At 34.0% G+C, this 22,812-nt stretch overlaps 1 protein-coding gene across 7 annotated transcripts in view; it reads right to left on the bottom strand.

The window, feature by feature from the left end:
* The window catches only part of RTTN (rotatin), a 198,292-nt gene that overhangs the window by 64,599 nt on the left and 110,881 nt on the right, over positions 1 to 22,812 (bottom strand). For all 7 annotated transcript variants that reach the window (XM_073006242.1, XM_037987996.2, XM_037987997.2 and 4 more), the window contains 5 exons: positions 22,413 to 22,571; positions 21,114 to 21,185; positions 9,740 to 9,929; positions 8,297 to 8,385; positions 568 to 661 (listed from right to left, as the gene is read on the bottom strand). In XM_073006242.1, the coding sequence (XP_072862343.1) occupies positions 568 to 661; positions 8,297 to 8,385; positions 9,740 to 9,929; positions 21,114 to 21,185; positions 22,413 to 22,571 (604 nt within the window). The remainder of the gene's footprint in view (positions 1 to 567; positions 662 to 8,296; positions 8,386 to 9,739; positions 9,930 to 21,113; positions 21,186 to 22,412; positions 22,572 to 22,812) is intronic.

The following is a 22,812-nucleotide window of genomic DNA, read 5'->3' as shown; positions in this document are numbered from 1 at the left end:
CTCTCTAGAATTTAAAAAAAAAAAAAAAAAAGCAAAGTTGCAAATTTGAAGCACAGCAGGGTTGGAAGCAGTTCCCAATACAAGGAGCAAAATTTATATATTGCCATTAATAAAAATAAGTCCCAAGTTGTGTATTGCACATTTCTAATAAAATACTCAATACATTTTATGTGCCTTTAAATGGAAGCACAGCCTTAGAAAATACTTAAGACCAGAATCGCTTTACTTTCAAGTGGATTACTTGTAGTGAAGTGTTTTCTCAAAAGAAGGGAAAAAATAAAGTTAAGTTATATCCATCAGTTCCCAAATTCAAATGTCAAATACCCATAAGAACCTAATAAGGAGCCATATGGGAAGTGGCTATTTATTTGATAGTCAAATTCCACTTACTAGTTAAGAGCATTTGTTTTATTAATTTCTGATATATTGGTTCTAAATGTATTTCATAATGGTCTATAACTTATTTCATTAAAATTTTGTTCTTCAGACATTTACTTTCAAAATATCTGTCTGGACCAAGTTGTCATTTTTCTTTTTGAAGGTAGAACGTCTTTGCTAAAAAGATACCTTGAGCCACAAACTGGTCATGGGAAGCTTCAGGTACAAGTGTTGTTGACTGCACAAGTGGCTGAAATTCAGTACTCTCCAATGAAGGTGCCACCTATGAATCAGTAAATTATTTTACTTATTAATGTTACAGTATGGAAAATGAAACACAGGCAACATACACACAAGATATCCTTAAACAAGGAGGTTTATAACAAAATTATACTAGTTAGGATAACTAGAAAAGATTCCATATCTTGGGAGTTACAGCAGTTTTTTTAAATGGCATTTCCACTTCTTCTTAAAGGAATTGTTATCATTTACATAAATCAGTAACTCAAAGAAGCAAAGTATTGACTTGAGGCCCATTTAGGAGTTTAAGGTTCCCATAAGGCCAATTCCCTCATTGCCCAAATGTTACAAAGGCTAAAATATACCACCTTAACTATAATTCATTGTGATATTTTGCATTTCTTGATTCATAATAAAGATATTTTTAATGTTCCAAATGGCACACATAAATTTTAACAGTGCCTAAAAAATTAGAAGTATTAAAAGATTTTTCTCTACTTCATCTCATATCAAGGAAGAACACTAAAAAATTGTGCCAATATGCTGAGATTGCTTCAGAATACAACATGAAACATAACAAAATCTGTGGAAAGCAAGTACAATTTTACCTACAGGTTTATAATGAGCAGACCAACCTTCTAAGACTGAAAAAGCACAAAGCGATGTGTTTGGCACCTCTTAGATGAAAAACACTTACGTAGTGAGGTCAGATAACTCTTTTCCTTACCATCAATTTCTCTTCTGTGAAATATTATGCAGTGCCCATACCCGAGTAGCCTCCATATCAATGCATGCAACACAACATTAGCTATCCATAGAAGTTACAAACCATCACTCCAGACTCAGATCCTATATAGCTCACAGTATTTGTACACTGATTGTGTATATATCTTAACACTTAGAGTACCTTAGAGTTACCATGATGAAATGAAAGCAAAAACTAAGGTTATTTTCATTTGCAGTTTCTAATAGTAAAGAGAATATAAATTTGAAGAAATCACTAAAAATGGAATATACAGTTTTTTAAATCCTCTTTTTAACTTGAGCCCTTAACCATCTTTCATCATATTAAGTGAGTATAACAGTCATGATGCCAAGAAATAAGTGAGAAAGCTGCAGCTACAAAATGTGAGCTAAGCACATAAAGTAATCTAAAAAGTAACTCTGGAAAAAAGTTCAGTCTAAATAAGTCAATCATAAACAAACATTCAATGCCTTATTTTATACAATATTAGATCCAGATACTAGGTAAAAATAACCTAAAGCCTGTTTGCTTTTAAAATTATATTTGCCTACAATTGGCAATGAGAGGTATGTGAAAAAACGTTCCTGTCAACAGGTATCAAGACAACATTTACAGTTCTGTGAAGAAAATAATCCTATGCCAAGACTGCTAACACAAACTATGCACAAACTAATATATCTGGTTTCTGCCACAACTCTTTTGGTTGTATAAGAAAAGTTAAGGGGATAATGATGCTGAAATCATTCATCATTTCACTGAACATTCTTTCAATTGATAAAGACTCAAGAAGGCCTTATTAGTGATATAAATAGAAGTAGGTACCTGGTTTGTAGTTTCAGCGATCAGTGTGGGAAAAGAAAGCTTATAAGGTCCCACTAAATACCTGGCTCATTAGAAGAAAGCGAAGTTGTGATTCATGACAAAGGTCAGGCATGAATAAAGATGCGACTTTCCTTAGTATAGTCCACAGAAGGGATACACAAGTTTAGAAAAGATGCTTTTAGAAAGTACCTTATAGTTGTATTATAACTTACCCCATGTAGTTGGGGAAACACAACGATTGCTGTATATCATGCTTTAAAATTGATTATAGATGATTTATATTTGTACTAGCCTCTGTTTTTTAAGTTTGCTAAATTAACATTGTCATTTTAATATGTAAAAGCAAAAAAGTATTAAGCAAATTGTCCCAGTTCTATGCTCAAATCCTTGATTAGAAATAATCTCCAATAGATAGTATTTGGTTACATTTGATAAAGTACATCGATATACAAATATGTTACTTTTCACCTTAAAATCCAGGTAATAACTAGATAATTTTGGCATTCAAGTATTAGCTACTGGAAGGTGCAGTATGAGCCCATGAAGCTATAGGTAGAAAAAGCCTGATCTAGTCCACATCCTCCTTTAGAGAAAAGACCACAAGTTAAGGGATTTGTCCGAGTTGAGACTAATTAGGATTCTCAGTCCAGGACTGCATTCATGACAGCATAAATGCGTTAAAATCAGAGCAAGTCCTCAGATGTACCTCTTCAGAAAGCTGGCCGGACTTCTTTGAGAGGAGAGGCTTGCTTCTTTCTCCCTGATCCCCCGTGTCCCCGTGGAACTTCAGCTAGACTAACTTCACCTGCCCCATCCCAGGTGAAGGAAGAGGAACTGGCTTAGTTTAAGAACAAACTGAGTCTGCTTAAGTCATCCCTTCCTGTCAAGCTTCTCGCTGCTCTCTACCTCACAGTAACTAGGATAACTAGGGTTGTCATCTTACAACAGCGAGAGTCTAATTCTTGTATCTATCACTCGCTCAATTCATTAAAATGGGCTAAGTGCAAAATCACAATCTAGACTTTTCCCTCGCTTTCACATCTGCCACATGACATATCCTGAGATCTTCAATATATAATCCCTCAGTAAGACAAAAAAGAACCCTGAATTTGAATATATTTCTAGCTTTATCACTTTACAGATATTACAAAAGACAACCCAAGCTTTTTAGAGCTGGATGATGCTACTTTAAGGTAGTGTCATTAAACAGACTCAGATTCATGTCATGGATGTTGCTAGGGGATAGGAGCTGGGGAAAAGGGGAGATGTCAGGTCAAAGAGTACAAACTTTCAGATAAGGTGAGTATGTTCTGGGGATCTAATGTGTAGCATGGTGAATATGGTTAATAATACTGCACAGTCTACTGGAAATTTCTTAAGAGAGTAGATCTTAAGTGTTCGCGCCACAAAAAAAAAGGGTTAACTCTAAGGTGACAGATGTGTTAACTAATTTGACTGTGGTAATCATTTCATCACATATACACATATCAAATAATCTCACTGTATATCTCAAATATATACAATTTTGTTATTTTAGCTCAAAACTAGGGGAAAATAAAAAATAAAATGAACTCAAGTCTTGCTTATAAAAATCAAAAAAAAAAATTGTCTTCGATGTGTTTGTAAGCAGATTTGGTAACTAAAGAAGGTTTCTAAATTATGCTTCAGTGTAAAATAAGCAGTTAAAATTAAGAAAGTCCCTTTGAAATCACTGAAAATAGCAAAGTCATTTGCCATATCCAAGTAGAATTGCAGTGTAAAAAACAATTTCTGTCATATAAGCAAAAATGCATCAAAGTACAAAAGTGATTTTCTTTGTATCTGCCTTACAGAAACAAGTGGTTTCACTGGACACTTTTTAACACTTTCTGAAAGTTAATTCAGAACTTGAATATTGTATTTGTCAAAATGATCTTATAATAGTTTCATCATCTTCCCTCAAAAGCAGTACTGGTGCCAAAACAGTTCATTTAATTGTTTTTAAAAAGGTACTAAGGGAGAAAATAAGGATTGTAGTGTGAAAAAAATAAAGTGCAAGTCTAGCCACGTTTTGAGAATTTGGAAAAATACAAGATATGAAGGGTTTCTAAGAGATTCCAAGTTCCATGTGTTCATTTTAATAAATAATACCTTTCTCTATATGCCCAAGAGCAGGAAAGCTTTGGCATGCTTCTTAATTTGTAATAATTAATTCTGACCAAATTATAACAAGAAGTTTAAATTATTTCAAGTAATAGATTCACAATTCAAATGGATTATGTACAATATACTTAAAAAAAAGAAAGCTCAGAAAGTTCCTCGGAAGGAATGAGCAGAAGCTAGACGATTCTTGCATGACTAACTGAAGGACCACTTAAAGAGACAGATTATCATCACAACATAGTCACAGTCCCTGTGCCGTCCTGTGTGTAACCTAAGAGCACAAATTTCCAAGAGCTTGTCTCATTTGTATTTTCCTCCTAACTAAATATACAAGGTTGTTAAGACTCTGGATAATCCACAGGTAGCTGAAATTTATTTAAACAGAGCATAACATTTTCTTTCTCTCTCCACCATCACACAAACTGCCACCTCCTCAAGCTTTCCTGGAGTCACCATGCTGCAGGTAGTTACATGTCCTATCAGTGATGCCTATGTCAAAACTATCTTTCTTTTAGAAAGTCTTTTGGATCCATCCCTGCTTAAACTGTTCTCTGTCTACTCTTCCTTCTATAAAACAATTTTAACTACCACCAAATGAGTGTCAATAGGTTATTTCTGTCATATCAGTTGTCATGTTTCATGCCATTCCACGCTGCTGAAATATCGTTATGTCTTTATCTTTATGGCTATTATATCTTACCTCTTCAATTCCAAAAATTGATTCAGCTTTCTTAACTAACTCCTATCTGATTAGTCAGGTCCTCAGACTTTAGCTTTCCATCCCGCACTCTCCTCCAAACAACCCCTTGCATGTTCTGGATGTTACTGCCTTCAGTACACACAACTTCACATTCAGTTACTTTCTAAAGCATACATATCTAAGTATGCTTTCTGTTCTCAAGTAGACTTTCGTCATTTGTTAAGTGGTCACTGAATCCTAAAGAATAGTTGAATCTTTTCAGCCCCTTACAAATGTCTGTATGCACATAAAGGAGAAGGCGATAATTTTTGAAAAGTCCATTTCAGTTGCCACATCCTACACAAAATCACTTTTCATTTCATCATTCCCTCTAAAGAAACCTCACTGTCCCTTGACTAGACCATCTTTTATAGGATCAATCACATCTGGCCTTAGAGTGAAGGAGGAAGCAAACATACTTCTGGACTCAAAAGAATGGTCTACCAGTTACCATGCTAGGAACTTGAACAAACATCCACTCCATGGAGTGCCCTAATTTCCTCTTTTGCAAAATGGTGGCAATGCTTTTCTGTTTTTTTAAGACTACGAAGTGTAAAAATTCTCTTTAAATGTTTAGAAAAACTAAAATCAGTTTTCTTTAAATCCGTGCTCCAGAAAAAAGTTTGAAAGTATCACATATTTCACAAAGAAAGGCTCAAAAAGAAATTACATTTCCCACATATTTTATTTTGACAATTGATAAATTAAAAAAAAAAAATACAGACATAGTTCTTCTGCTTAGGAACAACAGAAAAGACCAAATTTTGGTCATAAAGCTGTTGCTGCACACAGGTGTGTAAGAGGCACAAACAGCTATCCATCTTGGATATAAATGTGATTTCAAGAAGAAAAACAACACCTAATGGCTGAATCCTCCTACCCCAGAGGAAGAGAACACCGAGTTCGATAGAGGCCACTCCTGAGGAAGCATTTACAAGGGCGATGCCCCCAAGCTAACAGTGACACTCTGCTTACTCTATCTGCAGTTGATAAAACATACAGGACCCAACAATCCTTACAAAGCTTGCCAAACAACTGAATTAATATACATTAGGTAACAGCACGGAAGTCCCTAACTTGGCATTAACAGCACAAAATGGATAGTGACCCAGAAGCAGCATGCTGGATGACACGACCCAAATCAAAAGATGATGCTTTCCTTGGAAAGACAAAATGGAAAAACCAGTCAACCAACCAATAAAATATTGCATTTTGTTCTCAATTCTGAGATAAACAAAACAAAGATTAAATAAGTAGATAAGCTGATTAATAAAATTTACATCCACTCAACTCATACCTCAATTTGTAACTTCAACATTTTCTTATACATAAGAAAGTATGATTTGGTCTAAGTACTGACAGCTTTGGTTTAAAGTAATAATGTCATAATGAAAACACTCTCCAGATTTTTCTCCTGTTGGGACAAAGATACACATCATCTTGGGTATGCTAAAGAAAATATAACAACTAGTAGAATCAGGGTACTAAGACTATTTTTGTAAATAAAAGTCACCCATTCTAAAAATTCTGTTTGAAACCCCCAAAAAAGAAAGTAAAAAGTAGACTCTGTAAAAATTCTAACAGAATATACTAGTCTTTAAGGAAAATAATAAGAAATAAATTTTACACATATTACAAAATTCTTAAATAAAAACAACAAAAGATTCCATTGGTATAGATTTCTAAAAGTCTGTGTTACATCCAAACACAAACAAGTTAAAGACCTTAACTTTAATCGGGGTGCTTCTTTCTTTAATAATGACTACAATAAATAACATATTTCCAAATTTTCTCAGAGAATCTAGTATTCTAACCTGTAAGATTTACGTATTATTATAAAATAGAGAAATTCAAAAGGTTGATATGCTTTTGCTTTTTGTATTTAGGTTTTCTTGTATAGGACAAATACAACTTGAGTGCTAACCACAAAACAGCTAAGATAACTCAAAGTTAATTACAGCAATTATTATTTACTGAGTACCTACTAAAAGCAAAAAACTGAAGTAGGTATCAAAATTTCAAGGCTAGTCTATAGCCCTTTTGACAAATAGGCTAACCAAACAACATTTACTTTTAAGCACACATTCATGCTGTCCTTCTATGAACTAAATAACCAATAAATAAAATTCACTTTGGCATTTATCATATTATTGCTCTTGTTGAGACAAAGGTACACACTATCTCCACCTTGGAAAGGAAAGCATGACATCTAGTGGAACTCGGGTAATTATCTTACTTTTCCATATGAAGGTCCAATGTAGCACTAAACACAAATACTTCTCTTGAATCTAGGGGAAAAAAGACTTAAAACTGTAGCAAAAAGTATCAGTCTTTTGAGAAACTAGGAGATAGATTAAACATAATCTTTACATTATAATGTCTGTAAAGTAATTATTATTCTCATATTATTTTTGTTCCTGGAAACAGGTGCATCAAAGCTTTGCCTTCCTGATATGTTGTATAACACAGTCATTATTCCAAAAAACACTTTAAAATGAAAGGTAATGTTTCCCAGTTGAGAATAAATGATTCTGTATGTTTGTAAATAACTGAAACCTAGTATCAATCATCCCTTATAAATACCCAGTGCTTCAAACTTGTCTGCAAAAAAAGCAACTAATGCATGAATGAAAGGGGAAGGAAAGAAGGCATGCAGACAGGCATGTATAAATGTCAGGTATTCCAGATAAACTTCTATGTGATGCAAGTATTTAGAAGTGTGTTTAAAGTTGTCAGCACCACACTAGAATCATTTGAGTGTTCTTCATATTGCCCTGCCCTTAGGCACAATTTCAGGGTAATCAACCATTTTTAATCATGTGGGATTTGTTCTCTTGTAATACTAATGATAAACACATTTTCACACTTTTGTACTATCAAAAAAGGTAGGAAAGAGAGGTTGAATATTCTCAACTAAAGGGATACTCAGTGTAGCTATACTGTAGCAAGGCACACCCTGGTTCAAACTCCAGTTCTGCTCCCTATAGCACTAATGATCACAGAGTTACTTTACTTCAGAGTGGCTTGAGCACACAGAAAAGCAAGATAAGTATCTATGATGTACGGCTCGTGTGCAGGTTGAATACAATAATTTAGCAAAATTCTGCAGGCAGCACTTCAAATAAATCACAGCTGTTATAACCTTACACTTTGTATTATCTCTCCCACTACGCAAATTCAAATTTTTTCAGAGATTCAAAATGAAGGACTTATGCATTCTTTGCAAGTACCGTTGTTTCTGAGGTGGAGAGAGAACTTGGATCTCGATCCTGACATATCCTAGATGGGGCCCTCCAAAACTTGAATGAGTCATCTAAACCTGCAACAACGAGAAAACTGTTAACATGGACACCCTCCTGGGAACTGTAACAATTAACTAAAAGAGTACTCATTACAGGGCACCAATTCAAAACTAAAGAAAAAACTTATATGGATCTGGCTTCTGAGATAGACCATTATTAAAAAAAAAACAAAACCAAATCTAAGGAAAGAGTTTTCTTTAATGTACATAAGAATCACTGAGAGCTTGCTAAGGCAGCTGCTTCAGCCCCAGTCCCAGAGGCTCCAATACCCCAGCTCAGAGTGGAAGCCCTGAGCGTGCACTTCTAACAAGTTCACAGAAGTTCACAGAATGCTGTTAGTTTAAGGGCCATGCTCTGAGTAACTGATTCAGAGAAATCTAAACAATTAAGTGAGTCACTGTTCTAATAGGGATATTTAAAATGTTCAAAACTTCCTCAAATCTCATTTTCTTGATTCCTCTAAGAACTAAACAGAAAAGTGAATCATAAATTCACACTTAACAATTTGGGGATAAAGGAACTTCATGTCTTCAACTTACTCTTAAACGGCTCGGAAGGAATATATATATCATACATATCTGTTTATTTATACACACACACACACACACGTGGTAGGATGTAAATACAGTAAAATGTTAAGATTTGAGAAATTTTTTGTACTATTCCTGAAGGTTTTCTGTAAGTTTGAAACTATGGCAAGATTCTAAAAAATTATTATAAAAATGAATTTAAAAATAAAAGCTATTTATATTATTAAATTACTATTTATTATGAGATACAATTATTTTTATGTGCTCAGATCTTATACTTGGCAAATCTACGAGAACCTACAAAAAAAAGGAATAAAAACGTTTCAGGAAACTATTGTGACAAATAAGTAACATACTAAAATAAATAACTTTTTGATACATGAGCAAAATGAATTAGAAAAGGTAGTGGGAAAAAGTCTCACTCATAAGAAGGATGAAAAAACTGTACATTGCCTAGAAGTGAAAGTTCCAAAAAAGTTTAAGACATTAATAAAGAAACTATAAAACTGTACTGATGGGCATAACATAACTTATAAAATATTAATAAGATGTCAAAAATAATTTCCATGAAGAATTTATAATACAGAAAAATGCTTGCAGAATATTCAGTGAAAGAAGGAAATACAAAAATGTACATAAGATATAAACATAATCACATAAAACAAACAAAGGCTAGACAGAGAAAAAAGACTGGAAGAAAACACATCTCTCTGGGTGGTGGAACTGGAAATGTTTTCCCTGTATACTTTCATTTTTCAAATTTTTAAAACAAATATATGTATTTTTAAGTTTTTAAAAGTTACATATTACAAAAATAAAAATATAAAGATATTGTACTTACCATTTAAATCATTGCCTTCTAAATTTCTATCAAAAGCAGAAAAATTCAAATCAAACATACACCGTCCTAGGTAACAATGTTTTACCATCTGATTCAAATGTTCATAAAAATGGCAATGATATAAAAGAGCCTGAAGGGCAGGTTTTCCAATGAGCGATAGGCCAGAGTCCTCATCATGGACACAGGGCCCCTGTAGGAAAAGAAGGAAAGAAGAAGGAGACACTGATTTATCCAACAATTTCCTTTAAAAGATCCATTGTCTCCTCTCGAGAAAACGAATGGGTCCCAGATACTCCCATCTCCTTCCACTCTGTTTTTGTCCTTATAAAACAGAGTTTTTATAACTATAGCAGCCTGACCTAGGACAAATTCTTCCATAATACACTAGGTCTTTGCTGCCTAAACACTCCCGTGAAGGGACAAAGCTGATCTCTCTCTCGAGGAATGATTGTTTCTATGGAATGATCAGCTTTAACCAAGAAATCATATACTTGAGCCAAAAACACAACAAAAGCAGTATTTTTCAACCTACATATAATAGTAAAATAATAGGTGTTAAAATATATGAAATAAGGTGGTTCATATATTATGTTCAGAATCATTTTTTATACCTATCACTAAGCCAGGTAAAATAAAAAGGTCCATCAATATCCATATGGCAAAACCTGCCACATTACTTCCCACTGAATTAATCCTGACAAGGAAAAAAAACACACATGTACACACACACACACACACACACACACACATGAACTGCCACCAGGAGGCTGAAAAGAATCTGCTATTACACAATTTTTCTCTTTGCATTTTTCCCAAACAATTTTTTGCATTGTCACTTACTACTTTTCCTGGAATATCTAATAGCAAAAAGCAAGCAATGAGGATAGGTTTGAAGTTTGCAAATAATCCTATCATCAGTTTATAAGTATTTCTATTTTCTGGGAAATTATAATAAAGTTAAGATTTTAAAACAGGCCATAAGAGAGAGAAAAGTAAAAGACAGCAAACAGAAATCTAAGAGCCAACAGGAAAGATACGTTCAAAACATATTCCAAGTTGACCTGTAACCATAAGATTTGTGTGTGTGTGTCTCTTCTCTCACCCTCCTCATTACCAAGAGAAGATGGATATTTTAACTTACTCTTCAGGAAGGTAAAGGAAATCACAAGTTAAAGGCATAATTACACTAACAAGGTTATTTCTATTCACACTTCTTTTTAAGGACATTTATATACATCATTATAAATTAAACCTCTTACTTCAATATTCAATGTCTTTTATGACTACGAAGTTGTTATTGCTGTGTTGTAATAAATCTACCAACACTGTGAGCTCACTTTTCCTAAACAGAGCAATTTATATAAGAAATAAGACTATTGTAAAGAACAGTCAGCACATAGTGGTCACTGTTGTTATTTTAAATACAGAGGTCTAGAAGAATCAGGTAAAAGAGAGAGAAATACAAAGAGAATGGGGTTATGTGGCTCCTCTGTATTAACCAAGGTATATGTTACAGGTACTGGTGCCCTTTAATGCATTACCTTGTTTTATCATATAGAATGAAGTATTCACCCAAAATCACAGAGTCAATCTTAACATTCACAGTTTTAAGAAATTCTTTTAAGCAAGTTAAAACATCCTTAAAATGTATAAAACATGCCAAACACCCAAGAGATTTGCAATAAACTGCTTAACATCACAAATTAGAGCCCTTGTTATAATAACACAGGGATGGAATTAACAAATAAGACGAGAATTGTAGTTTAACTAAGTTTACTAGCTTCACTCCATCTAAAAAGTTCAATAAATCAAAAGTGATTAATCAAAGTTGTACAAAAACTATTTTTCAAAATATATTTTATAATGATACACAGAACCACTTAAAAATATTTTGCAATACAGATTATATAAAATTACCCAATTTTTCCTATTTTTGCAAAATTAGGTCTACATGAATGCTTCCTCTATCAGTAACCACAACCCCAAATTTGCAAAAGTTTAATGAAGATAGAAAAGAAAATGTAAGCTGTATAAATCTTGAAAACAGAAAAAAACGAGCATTTACAGCTCTCTGAGAGCTCTTAAATCTGCTGATTCTTTATTCTGTTCAAGGCCTACTAAGGCTGATGGCTACACCATCTGTTAGGAAGACAAGAGTTACAAACCTACTGTCTTCTAAAATCCAACATTTCTTTAGTTTTTAAGTATTTTAGAAGTGAGAAGTTATACATGTAAATATATTAGAACTCCTGTAATTATTCTCTAAATATGTAAAATTGTCACAGTGATGAAGAACCTAGTCCAATCATATTTTCCCTTCAATAAATTAAAAATTCATTTTCTAGTTCCTATTAATATAAACACAGACTTAGAAAATACAGATAACAAAGTCATAATAAGAGACACGAATGTATAACTAAATCTATCTAATAAAGTTTAGAATCTGTTCTATTTTTCCTCTGTTTATAAATCATGGTAAAAATTATTTAGCCTACCAACATTGAAGAAGCTAATTTAGCTTATGAACAAAAGATTTAATATCATAGAAAATAGTACAAAAAGGTTTAAGATATGCAAATACAAAAGGAAATAGAGAAAATAAATTCACGAGGCCTAATAAGGGACTTACGATTTCTGGAAAGATAAAATACAACACAACAAAAGGAAAATTCATCTTAAAAGAAATAAATATGAAACGATTTGTCAGAGCCAGAAAAAATATAGAAGATCCAAATCTTCAAATTATGGAGCTTAATAAATGTCAAGCAAGAAAAATGGAAAAAAAGATACATAATAAAAAAATTCTAAAACATTGAGGATAAAGAGATGATAATGAAAGAAAACATCAGCCATAAAGAAGTAAAAAGACGAAAATTCAACTTCTAATCAATAGCACTGGATGCTAGAATACAGTGAAGCAAAATTCTTGGGAGGAATAATTTTCACCAAACATATGGTTAACTAACCACACTATGAATCCAGTGCAATTTAAAGATACTTTCAAATATGCAGAACTTGTGATATTTATCTCTCATGCACTTGTTACTAGGCACCAGTACAATCATTTTGAGAATTATGACTAGGAAAAGAAGTTCTAATAAAAGAGAAAGGATGATTAAGAGCTTAGAAAAACTTAAGACATGAGACATGATATGGACCCACAATGTAAGAGAAAACAATCAGGAACCTCAAGGGAAAATAAATCACCCAAATCAATTTTTAAATTATATTTTTTATATATACATATGCACACACATATACACGTATATGTATACATATAAATGTATACATACATACAAACACCAGAAAACTTTTCCTCTGAGTATTAGATGAGTTGGTCCTGGAAGTAGAGATAAGAAAGTGTAATCACAGTCCACTAAGTGGCTCTGTAGTGAGTTAAGGTTTTCAACTTTTAGAAGCAACCTACAGATAAAACTGAGACTGCAGATGAGAATGTAAACATGATCAACCCTCACAAAGCAAAAGTAAAAATAAAACTATTAAAGATGAGTATTAGAATTGGAAGAGGAAAGACTGAAGAAAGGACAGGTACATTTCAGCCATGTCTTATTCAGCTCCAAATGGGTTGGGGTCAAAAGATAAGATGCGTGGGTAACAAAACCAGGAAGAGCAAGTGTGACCTGTGGAGAAATAAGAGCAGTAATAGCACTATGGTACTGTGAGACACTGTGGTATCTGCAGGAAATTGTGTACATTAGCTAAATCTTTAGGTACTAAGTAGTATACGAATCAATATATTATTGCAAACATGCAATACAGTGGTATTTAGATATACAGTGGTAACTTCGTGAAAAATTAAAATCAGAGGCAAAACTGTCTCAGTGAATGGAGAGGGATACTGAATTTCACTATAAGCTCTATTAGCTTTTTTAAACATATGTATTTATTAGTTGAAAAAAAATTTCTTCTAAAAAGTTCAATTAGTGCATTCAAAATATTTTTGAACTGCTCAAAAGAAAACCAAGTAATCTGAAATACGCACATATCACATAAAAACTATTTTATTTTTTATTTAACTAAGCATTAAGCCTGAATCCCCATTCTCTACACTTATTAAGAGAACTTTATAATGGAGCCAAGCCCAGGATATGCACAAAAGACGGGCAAGACTCAGGCTTTCACAGATAACTGTGAAAGGGCCAGAACAATGAAGTCTTTCATGCACACACTAGGCTCTGCTCCATATATCCATCAGTAATTGATGGGGTTATCTTCTAGCATAGTGGGGAAATTAGCGCAATCAGGTCTAATCTCTGTCTCAAGATGCCTGTATCGTCACTAGCCTTGCCCTCAGGTGAGTTCTGGGGCTGCTAGATTATCTACTGAATTGCCAGGGAAGGAAAGTAAGAAAGCTCTTCAAATTACCAGAATGCCATTACAAACACATTTACAAAGAAAACTGCAAATTAATTATGTCATATCAAGCTCCAATTAATTTGAAAATATCTTTATCAAGAATGCAATTAGAATATTAATTTTAAAACACATATTATACTCCTAGTGTCAGTGCTAACATACCCATTAGTGATAATTGAAAAGGAACTAGAAGCAAAGTAAGAATAACATTTAAGAAGAGATATTTTCAAGAAGAAAAATGAATTATTTTGATATATAATAAAAATGCTATAATATAATCCAAAGACTATAAAAAATGACCCTAAATACATTAGAAATCTGAAACTACATGTAAAATATGAACATCATTACAATGATATCAGTTTACCAAGTACCCATTGTCTTCTGGAAATACTCATGATGCTTCATAATGAACATAATAAAAGATAAAAATCATACATATTAATCATATCAAATATCAAAATAATATATAACTATAAATGAGTTGACTATTTAAAACATATACACAGACAATTACTAGTTTTGTTCACTGATGGGACATAGAAGCAATGACACCCCAAGAACAATGAATACATCTAGAACCCAGATCTTGGTTTCTAAATACCATTCTCCATGAAAAGAAATCAGAGCCCTTGGAGCAAGTGTCTGATTCCAGGATGGGGCTGGGACAGTCTAGAACACTTTGCTGTACCAGAACACTTTGCTGTACCAAAAGTAAGGAAATGGCTCAAATGTTGATAAAGACACAAGAACCGTCATGAAGAAACTCCCACTGGCCAAAGCTAGAATGATTTGAACATTAAAACAAATAATGATAGAAACAGATTATAGCCCATTAAGCAAACTTAAGAATCTTGAGCCCACACTGGTGTAAATAAGTGACTCACTAAATAAGCAAGGAAGAACGAAAAGTTCTTCTTTACAGTAGCATGTAATAAACACAGAAATAAATGATGGAATTAGAAAATCATTTGGCAAGAATTCTGTAATAACTGTTTCAGATAAGAATCATGAATGGAATTTAAAACTAGGAAAACAGTGTGGAGATTCCTTAAAGGACTAAAAGTAGAACTAAAAGTAGAACTACCAGTGGGATCCAGCAATCCCACTACTGGATATCTACCCAGAGGAAAAGAAGTCATTATACAAAAAAGATACTAGCACACACATGTTTATAGCAGCACAATTTGTAATTGCAAAAACGTAGAACCAATTCAAACGCCCATCAATCAATGAGTGGATAAAGAAACTATGGTGTGTGTGTGTGTGTGTGTGTGTGTGTATGTGACACCACACAACACAGTTTCTGCGAATGGCAGTGCGCGTGCGCGCGCGCGCGCGCACACACACACACACACACAATGGAACACTACTCAGCCATAAAAAGGAATGAATTAATGATATTTGCAGTGGTCTGGATGAGATTGGAGACTATTATTATAATGAAGAAACTCAGAAATGGAAAACCAAACATCCTATGTTCTCACTCATAAGTGGGAGCTAAGCTATGAGGATGCAAGGGCATAAGAATGACACAATGGACTTTGGGGACTTGGGGGGGAAAAGGGTGGGAATGGGGTGAGGGATAAAAGATACAAACTGTGTGTAGTGTACATTGCTCAGGTGATCGGTGCACCAAAATCTCACAAATCACCACTAAAGAACTTACTCATGTAACCAAACACTACCTGTTCCCCAATAACCTATGGGAAAAAAAATAATAATAAAGCAAAACAAAAAACTAGTGAAAGAAAGTTTGATGAGAAACAGATATTTACAGTCTCAGAGCACCTCCTTCCAAAAGAAAAAACTGTAACTTTACAAAGGACAAAAACAGGCAGATTCTCTCTCTACTAAGTAATCAAAGTTAGTATCACCAACAAAGGGAAAGAGCGATATAATATCTCTTGACATGATGCACTGAGAACCCATCACTCCTATGGTTTTTCTGCCAAAAATGCATAACTCAAATCTAAACCTGGGGAAAAGGACAAATCGAACTGAATGATATTACAAAAAATAAGTAGCCTGCATTCTTTAAATATGTTAAGATCATAAATATTTAACATTTTGAAACTATTTCAGATGAACAAAAGCAAATATGTAAGACAAGTATTTGCAATGTGTATTCCTGAATTGGATCTTGGATCCAGGATTGGATTTTTCTTTCTTTTTTTTTTTTTTTGCTATAGAACACCGCAGTGGGACAACTGAAAAACCTTGAGTGATCTCCTAATTTTGATAATTATTATTGTGATTATGTAAGAGGATATCCTTATATTTAGGAAATCCACACTTAAGTGTTCAGAGGAAAAGAAGCATTATGTCTACAACTATGCAACAGTTTAGAAAGACACTAGACAGAGCTGAAGTAAATGTGTAAAATAACATTTGGGGAATCTGGGTGAAGAGTATATAAAAATTGTATTGTTTCACGAATTTCCTATAAATCTGGTTTTTTTTTTCAAAATAAAGTTTAAAAAGTCTATGTACCAATTCAAAGTCCTATCACAAGCATGGAAAGTAACTAAAGCATGAACAAGTTTATTTAAAATCACAAACTGACAAACCATTACGTTATTTAAGTGCATGACATTACCTTTTACATTTAAATGTGAGATCATTTTCAAGTGGAAAGAACTTAAATATTACTAAAATTATGCATAAGCTACCATCATCATGCATAAAATAATTATAACAATGTTTCCTGGGTACACGTCATCCCCTGTTAGGCCATAAGCCCAAGAGTACTAAATTGGATTATCTGTGAATCTCCAATATTTAGACACTCAACAAATGTTTACAGAAATGAACTGAGACAAATTACATCAATAATCCATCTCTAATCAATAGATTTCTTGTTATAATCAACTCTAAAATTGGTTGTTAAAGTTTCAGGGATATGGATTTGTGACACTACTCTTCAAAGTAAACCCAGTTATGAAACCATCCACATTCAGGAGTCCTAACTCCTAGTCAGACTGTGGGAAACTGGTCTGAAAAACACTGGACAGTTGGGAGCCGCAATACAGTTTCATGTCAATTGAATACTGGCTCTGTTTTCTCTCCTTGACAGAGAATGTAGTATGTAGGGTTTTTGTTTTCAGAGACAGGGTTTTGTTCTGTCACCTAGGCTGCAGCACAGTGACACAATCATAGCGTACTGTGGCCTCAAACTCCTGGGCTCGAGCAATCTTCCTGCCTCAGTCTCCTGAGTAGCTAGGGACTAGAGGTGCGTGCCACCACTTCAGGCTAATTTAAAAAAAAATTTTTTTTCTTTCTTTTTTTTTTTTTTTTTTAGAGATGGGGTCTCACTATGTTGCCCAGGCTAGTCTCAAACTCCTGGGCTCAAGTGATCCTCTCACCTCAGCCTCCCAAGTGTTGGGATTACAGGCATGAGCCACCACGTCCAGCTGGGATGTAGCTTTGAAGGAGGCTGAGTTTGACTCAAGAACAAGACCAATGTTTATGAATATCCCTCTGAAAAGTTAGTGTCCTGAATATAAAAGAGCTATGATACACCAATACAGCAGGAACTGGGTTCTCATATCCAGCAGGGGGCTGGTATCAAGGCCCCTGGTAGAAGTGCTGGATGCCAAAGGAAGCCAGGCCGAGATACTTCATCTGCTCCTCCTCTTGGTGACCACCCCACTTGCAGTATGCTTCTGCATGCATGGAAAAATAAAAGGGGAATTATGCTACAAAAATTAAGGTTTATTTCTAACTGTATTTACTTACGATATTAAGAACAAAAGGATAACTCAAATGTTTCGCACATTTTAATGAATCAGTCAAGACAGAGCACTCACTTTCTCTGTGGTAGGGGTTGGGAGAAACATTTTTAAAAATATAAAAAATGTAGCCCTGTCAGAAACAAACATTCTACATAGGAAGATTAAGTTAAATGGTAAGAAACAATGCAAATATGGAAAATAATTTAGTGGTAAGACATTAAATGTTAGTGTCTTTAAAAGGAAGATTAAAATGGGAATTGCAGTCGTTAGTAAAATTATTTAATACTTTAAAAAATTAAATTGTTTTAAATTATTTACTTACCATCTTGTCCGAGAAAAGATTTAAGGCCCATTACAAGGAAAGGTAAATTGTAACATGATAGTAAATGCATACCAGGGATAAAAGAAAGAAAAAAAGCCAGAGATATGAAAAAAGTGCAACCATGAATAAAGCTTACAAGGTAAGCTGGGTGTGGCAGCACATGCCTGGGGTCCCAGCTACTCAGGAGGCTGAGGCAAGCATATTGCTTGAGCCCAGGAATTCAAGGCCAGCCTGGACAACACAGTGAGAGCCCATCTTTTTTTTTTTTTTTCTAAGTACATACAGAAAAAGTCACAATTGATAAAAAAGGCTCTACTCTCTGGCATCTAACAATAACAGGGAAACTCGGCTATAAAATCATTCATAATTTATATACGTGTATTACTACTACTAACAAGTACAACAATTCTAGATCACGACATGAAGCAGGAATTTACACTAGTGTGCAGGGGAAGGAGAGGAAAAGGAGTAGTAATTATAACGAGAATGCTTCAGAAAGCCTATGAAGCAAGAGCACTAGCAGGCAAGAAAACAAAGTGCAAAGCAATAGAAGCAATTCTCTTTGTTAAAAAAAAAAAAATCAAATATTTACTTCAACCAAAATAAAATTTTAACAAGGCTCCTAAACGTGCTGCTTCATGCTATATCCTCCAAAGTACTATGAAAGGTACACCAAAATAAGTAAATGAAACATTTTGTTGAATAAGATTATTATTCATAATTCCACCAAAGACTGTGAATTTTAAAATACTGGCTATATGGCCCCTTTGTCATGGTTGCGAAAGACTATGTGCCCCACTAGCTGCACCCAGAGACAACCGTCTTGCTCCCTTCTTGCAGCAGCTGTTTCTACTTTGGAATTTCAGACCCCACTAAACTTTCTTAAAATTGGATGACAGATACACTGAGTTAACTATTTTCACTGCCAAGAAAGGACACGTAAACAAACAGAAATAACCAAAATAAAAAAAAATTTAAAAAAGAGGAAGAAAAATCTGAGTTTATTAAAAAGTATACAAGATTGTCCTTATTTCTCTAATTTTTCTTAAGACTAGCAAAAGTTGTAATCAAGTATTGTTTCTGATTGCAGTGGCTCTCCAACATTTTTATTTTGGCCAACTTGGCAAGGCCAAAACTCCAAAAGCTAACTTAAATAACTATTTTCCACTTTTTAGTAGAAAATGATTTCCATGATGAAGACTGGAGAATAACAAAACCAACAAACTGCAGTAAGCATGCCACCAGCAACAAACAGGAACTTCACTATTTAATTTGTAAGTGAAAAATATGAACAGCTACATACAGTTCTGTATTATAACATAATGTCCCAGGAACTTTAATATAACTTTAAGATACTCCGTCTTTATACTTATTTCAACAATTAAAAATTCACTGGTAGTACATCACCAACTATATCCATGTACTTGGGTCACTAGTTTAACGATGGGAGCAGAGATGATTTGTATTTGAGCCAAAAACATGTTTTAAAATGTAGTCTCCGGATAACAGGCACCAAAACTACTATACTATTAATATAACTATTAATCCTGCATATTCCCTCCAGTTTTGTCTCCTGGTTTTATTGCAACATGGAAAGCAGATAAGCAGCCATTATCAGAAGGCAATGTTAAAGAAATTACAAGCAAATTACAAGCCTGGGATTTACAATGACTGGTAGGGTTACCCTGGGTTTGTAAAGTTTGGAGAGGTAAGCCTTCCAAGAGTTAAATGTTACCTGGGCCTTGACAACCACCTGGATTCATGCCTCGGGTCATGTGCGGAAACTTGCCCTTGCTACAGCTCAGCTTGTTTCACTAACTCCTCTAAGAGTATAGTCTAATTAAAACTTTAAAAAATCCTTAGATTTATACAGGATTCTGAAGAGTGAGGTACAGCAGTATGATAATATACATGTATAAGGTGAAAATATATGGATGGGTAAAAGAACAGAGAAACAGCACATCTCATCTCCCCAATGAGTGTACTTTTGTACCTTCCAAATTATCTAAAAATGCAGCAACATGCATGGAGTTGGAGGCCATTATCCTAAGTGAACTAACTCAAAAATGGAAAAGCAAATATTGCACGTTCTCACGTGTAAGTAGGAGCTAACCAATGAGTACACATAGACATAAAGATAGAAATAACAGACACTGAGACTCCCAAGGAGGGAGTAGGGGAGGTGGCTGAGGTTAAAAATTACCACTGGGTACAGTGTTCAATATGTGGGTAAGGAGTACAGAAGCCCAATCCCCGTTATGCAATATACTTATGTAACAAACATGTACATGTATCCCATGAAGCCAGAATTTTTTTTTTAATGTAAGCTATAAAATGTTAGGTAACTATTTACTAATGTGATGTTCAGAACATGAAACAGAAAGTTAACCCAACAGAAACCAAAGCAAGATAAACCATAACCCGCACTGTGCACTAAACTAGAAAAGGAAAAAAAGATGCTAACATCAACACATATTTAACTATCTACAAATTTGCTTATTATTACTAAATTAGAGAAGTAATATAGCGAAGTGGGTAAGAGACTGCTAGACTCAAAGCAAAGGAGTACCACTGACTAGCTGTGTGATTTAGGACAGACTAAACTCTCTGTGCACAAGTTCCTAAGTTTAGCAAATGAAGATGGTAACAGCTCACAAGTCAAACAATCATACAACTTACTATGTCTTACATTTCTAGAAGAGTGCCTAAAATATAGTAAACATATGTTAACTATTATTATTTGTTTTAAATTATTTTGAACACTATAGAGAAGAATTTTTAAGTATGGTCAGCATAAGAAAAATTCTACATTCTATTTTAAGAGGCCCTTGTTGTCTTGTATATACTTTCATCAGTAATTAAATATACTACTTACGCTGAAAATTTATCACCAACTAATTTTAAATACCTACTAGGTTGATAATTGTTTAAAATTACCCACCTGCCAAGTATAATCCTTTATAATTTCTGTAGGCATTGGAATTACAAGGAGATTCTGAAGAATAAATGCAGCCTGAAAATGTAAAAAAAAAAAAAAAAAGGTCAATACTGCCATCTTGTTGTCATCTCTGAAATAACCAATATATTGTAATGTAATAGCAAAAGACATATCTCTGGTCAATCGCACATGCTGAGAGGCCATTATGAGAATTGTCAAACCGTATTTCTTGTTAGGTAATGACCTAACAGTATACGAAATTATTTCATCAGCAAATATATTTTTTCCTATTTCAGAATTCAGCTTTATTAAAAAATGATTTGTATAACATAAATTCTGGTAGCATTTCAGAAACATAATTTTAGGTTTCTATTATCCCCTTTCAGATTACACACACACACACCCTTCTCCCCCACTTTCTCCCTTCTCTCATACAGACTCCTTTCAATAAAAACCTGCTAACTAGAAATACAAACCACAAATGTCCAAATTGACTGACTAGGTCCTGAAGATGATCAAATTAAATAATCATACGAATAGGAGCATTGGTTGTCTACTTAATGAAAGATGATATAAGCATAATGGGAGAATGACAGGATTAACAGGAGGATTCTAAGAAACTGACATTTCCAAACATGATAACTCGAAGTGAGAGAAAAGCTTTAAAGTTGATAAATCAAGAAGCAGCCATAAATATAAACATTACTACTTAAAAACATGAAGGCAAATAGCAAAAAAACTAGCCTTTTGAACCTGGAACTGGGGACTGGCTAATGGTGGATCCAGGAGCTACTGTTTTTCCCATAAGCCTCTAAGTATAATTTGATTATTGTTTTAAAACCATTTACATGAATCATTACTTTAATAAAAGCAGCAATAAAACAAATCACAAGCTATTTAGAAAGAATTAAAACAGGGTTTATTTTTCCCTCTCATCTTATATGATAAATACTACAAAGAGAGTTATTTTGACAGCCTCTTATCTACACTAAAGCTTCAGAAATATTAGAGACCCATAAATGCTGAGATAATATAAAAGTAATTTTTCCTGTGAACTACTTTTCAATGCATAACAAAAAAGTTCACATTAAAATGTAGTATATTCGGATTGTATCTCATCGGAAGGAAGGACTCCAGGTTTTCCTCTGCATGAATACCTTTTAAACCCTCTGCTGTCATTTTGTTTGGGTTTTCACAGGCAGAAGAGGTCACAGTCAGCGGTCAGTCCACCACGTTGAACAGGAGTCAAGTATCACTTATGGATGCTATCCCAAAGGAAAAAACGAGAAAAGACAGACATACCTCCCGGCGCACCATACTACATTCTGACTGGTCCAGAAGAATATTCACCACAGTTCCCCAGAGCCCACCAGAAATATTCTGACAACTGTTTGCTAAGGCCACACAGCCAGTTTCACGGGTGGTCAGTGCTGATCCTAACCCCAGCGAAGTGAATCTCACCTGTTCAAATTAAAGAGAAAGTAGTTGAATCAAATTAGCCCTTTTCCTAACAGGAATTCTTAGTTTTTCTGGTACATAAATATCATACTTTAAAAAAAATGCCATTGGTTTTATGATCCTAAATTATAAAAGACATCTATAGAAGACAGTGTCCTCCATTCCACGATTCAAGAAATAATATAGGAAAAATTAAATATAAGCAAATTTCAAAGCAAAGTAAAACTGAGTATAAAAAGATGCA

The sequence above is a fragment of the Chlorocebus sabaeus genome, chromosome 18 (assembly GCF_047675955.1).
Source record: "Chlorocebus sabaeus isolate Y175 chromosome 18, mChlSab1.0.hap1, whole genome shotgun sequence".
Lineage (NCBI taxonomy): Eukaryota > Metazoa > Chordata > Mammalia > Primates > Cercopithecidae > Chlorocebus > Chlorocebus sabaeus.
Note: the sequence above shows the minus strand (reverse complement) of the source record. Positions and strands in the feature narration are given on the sequence as shown.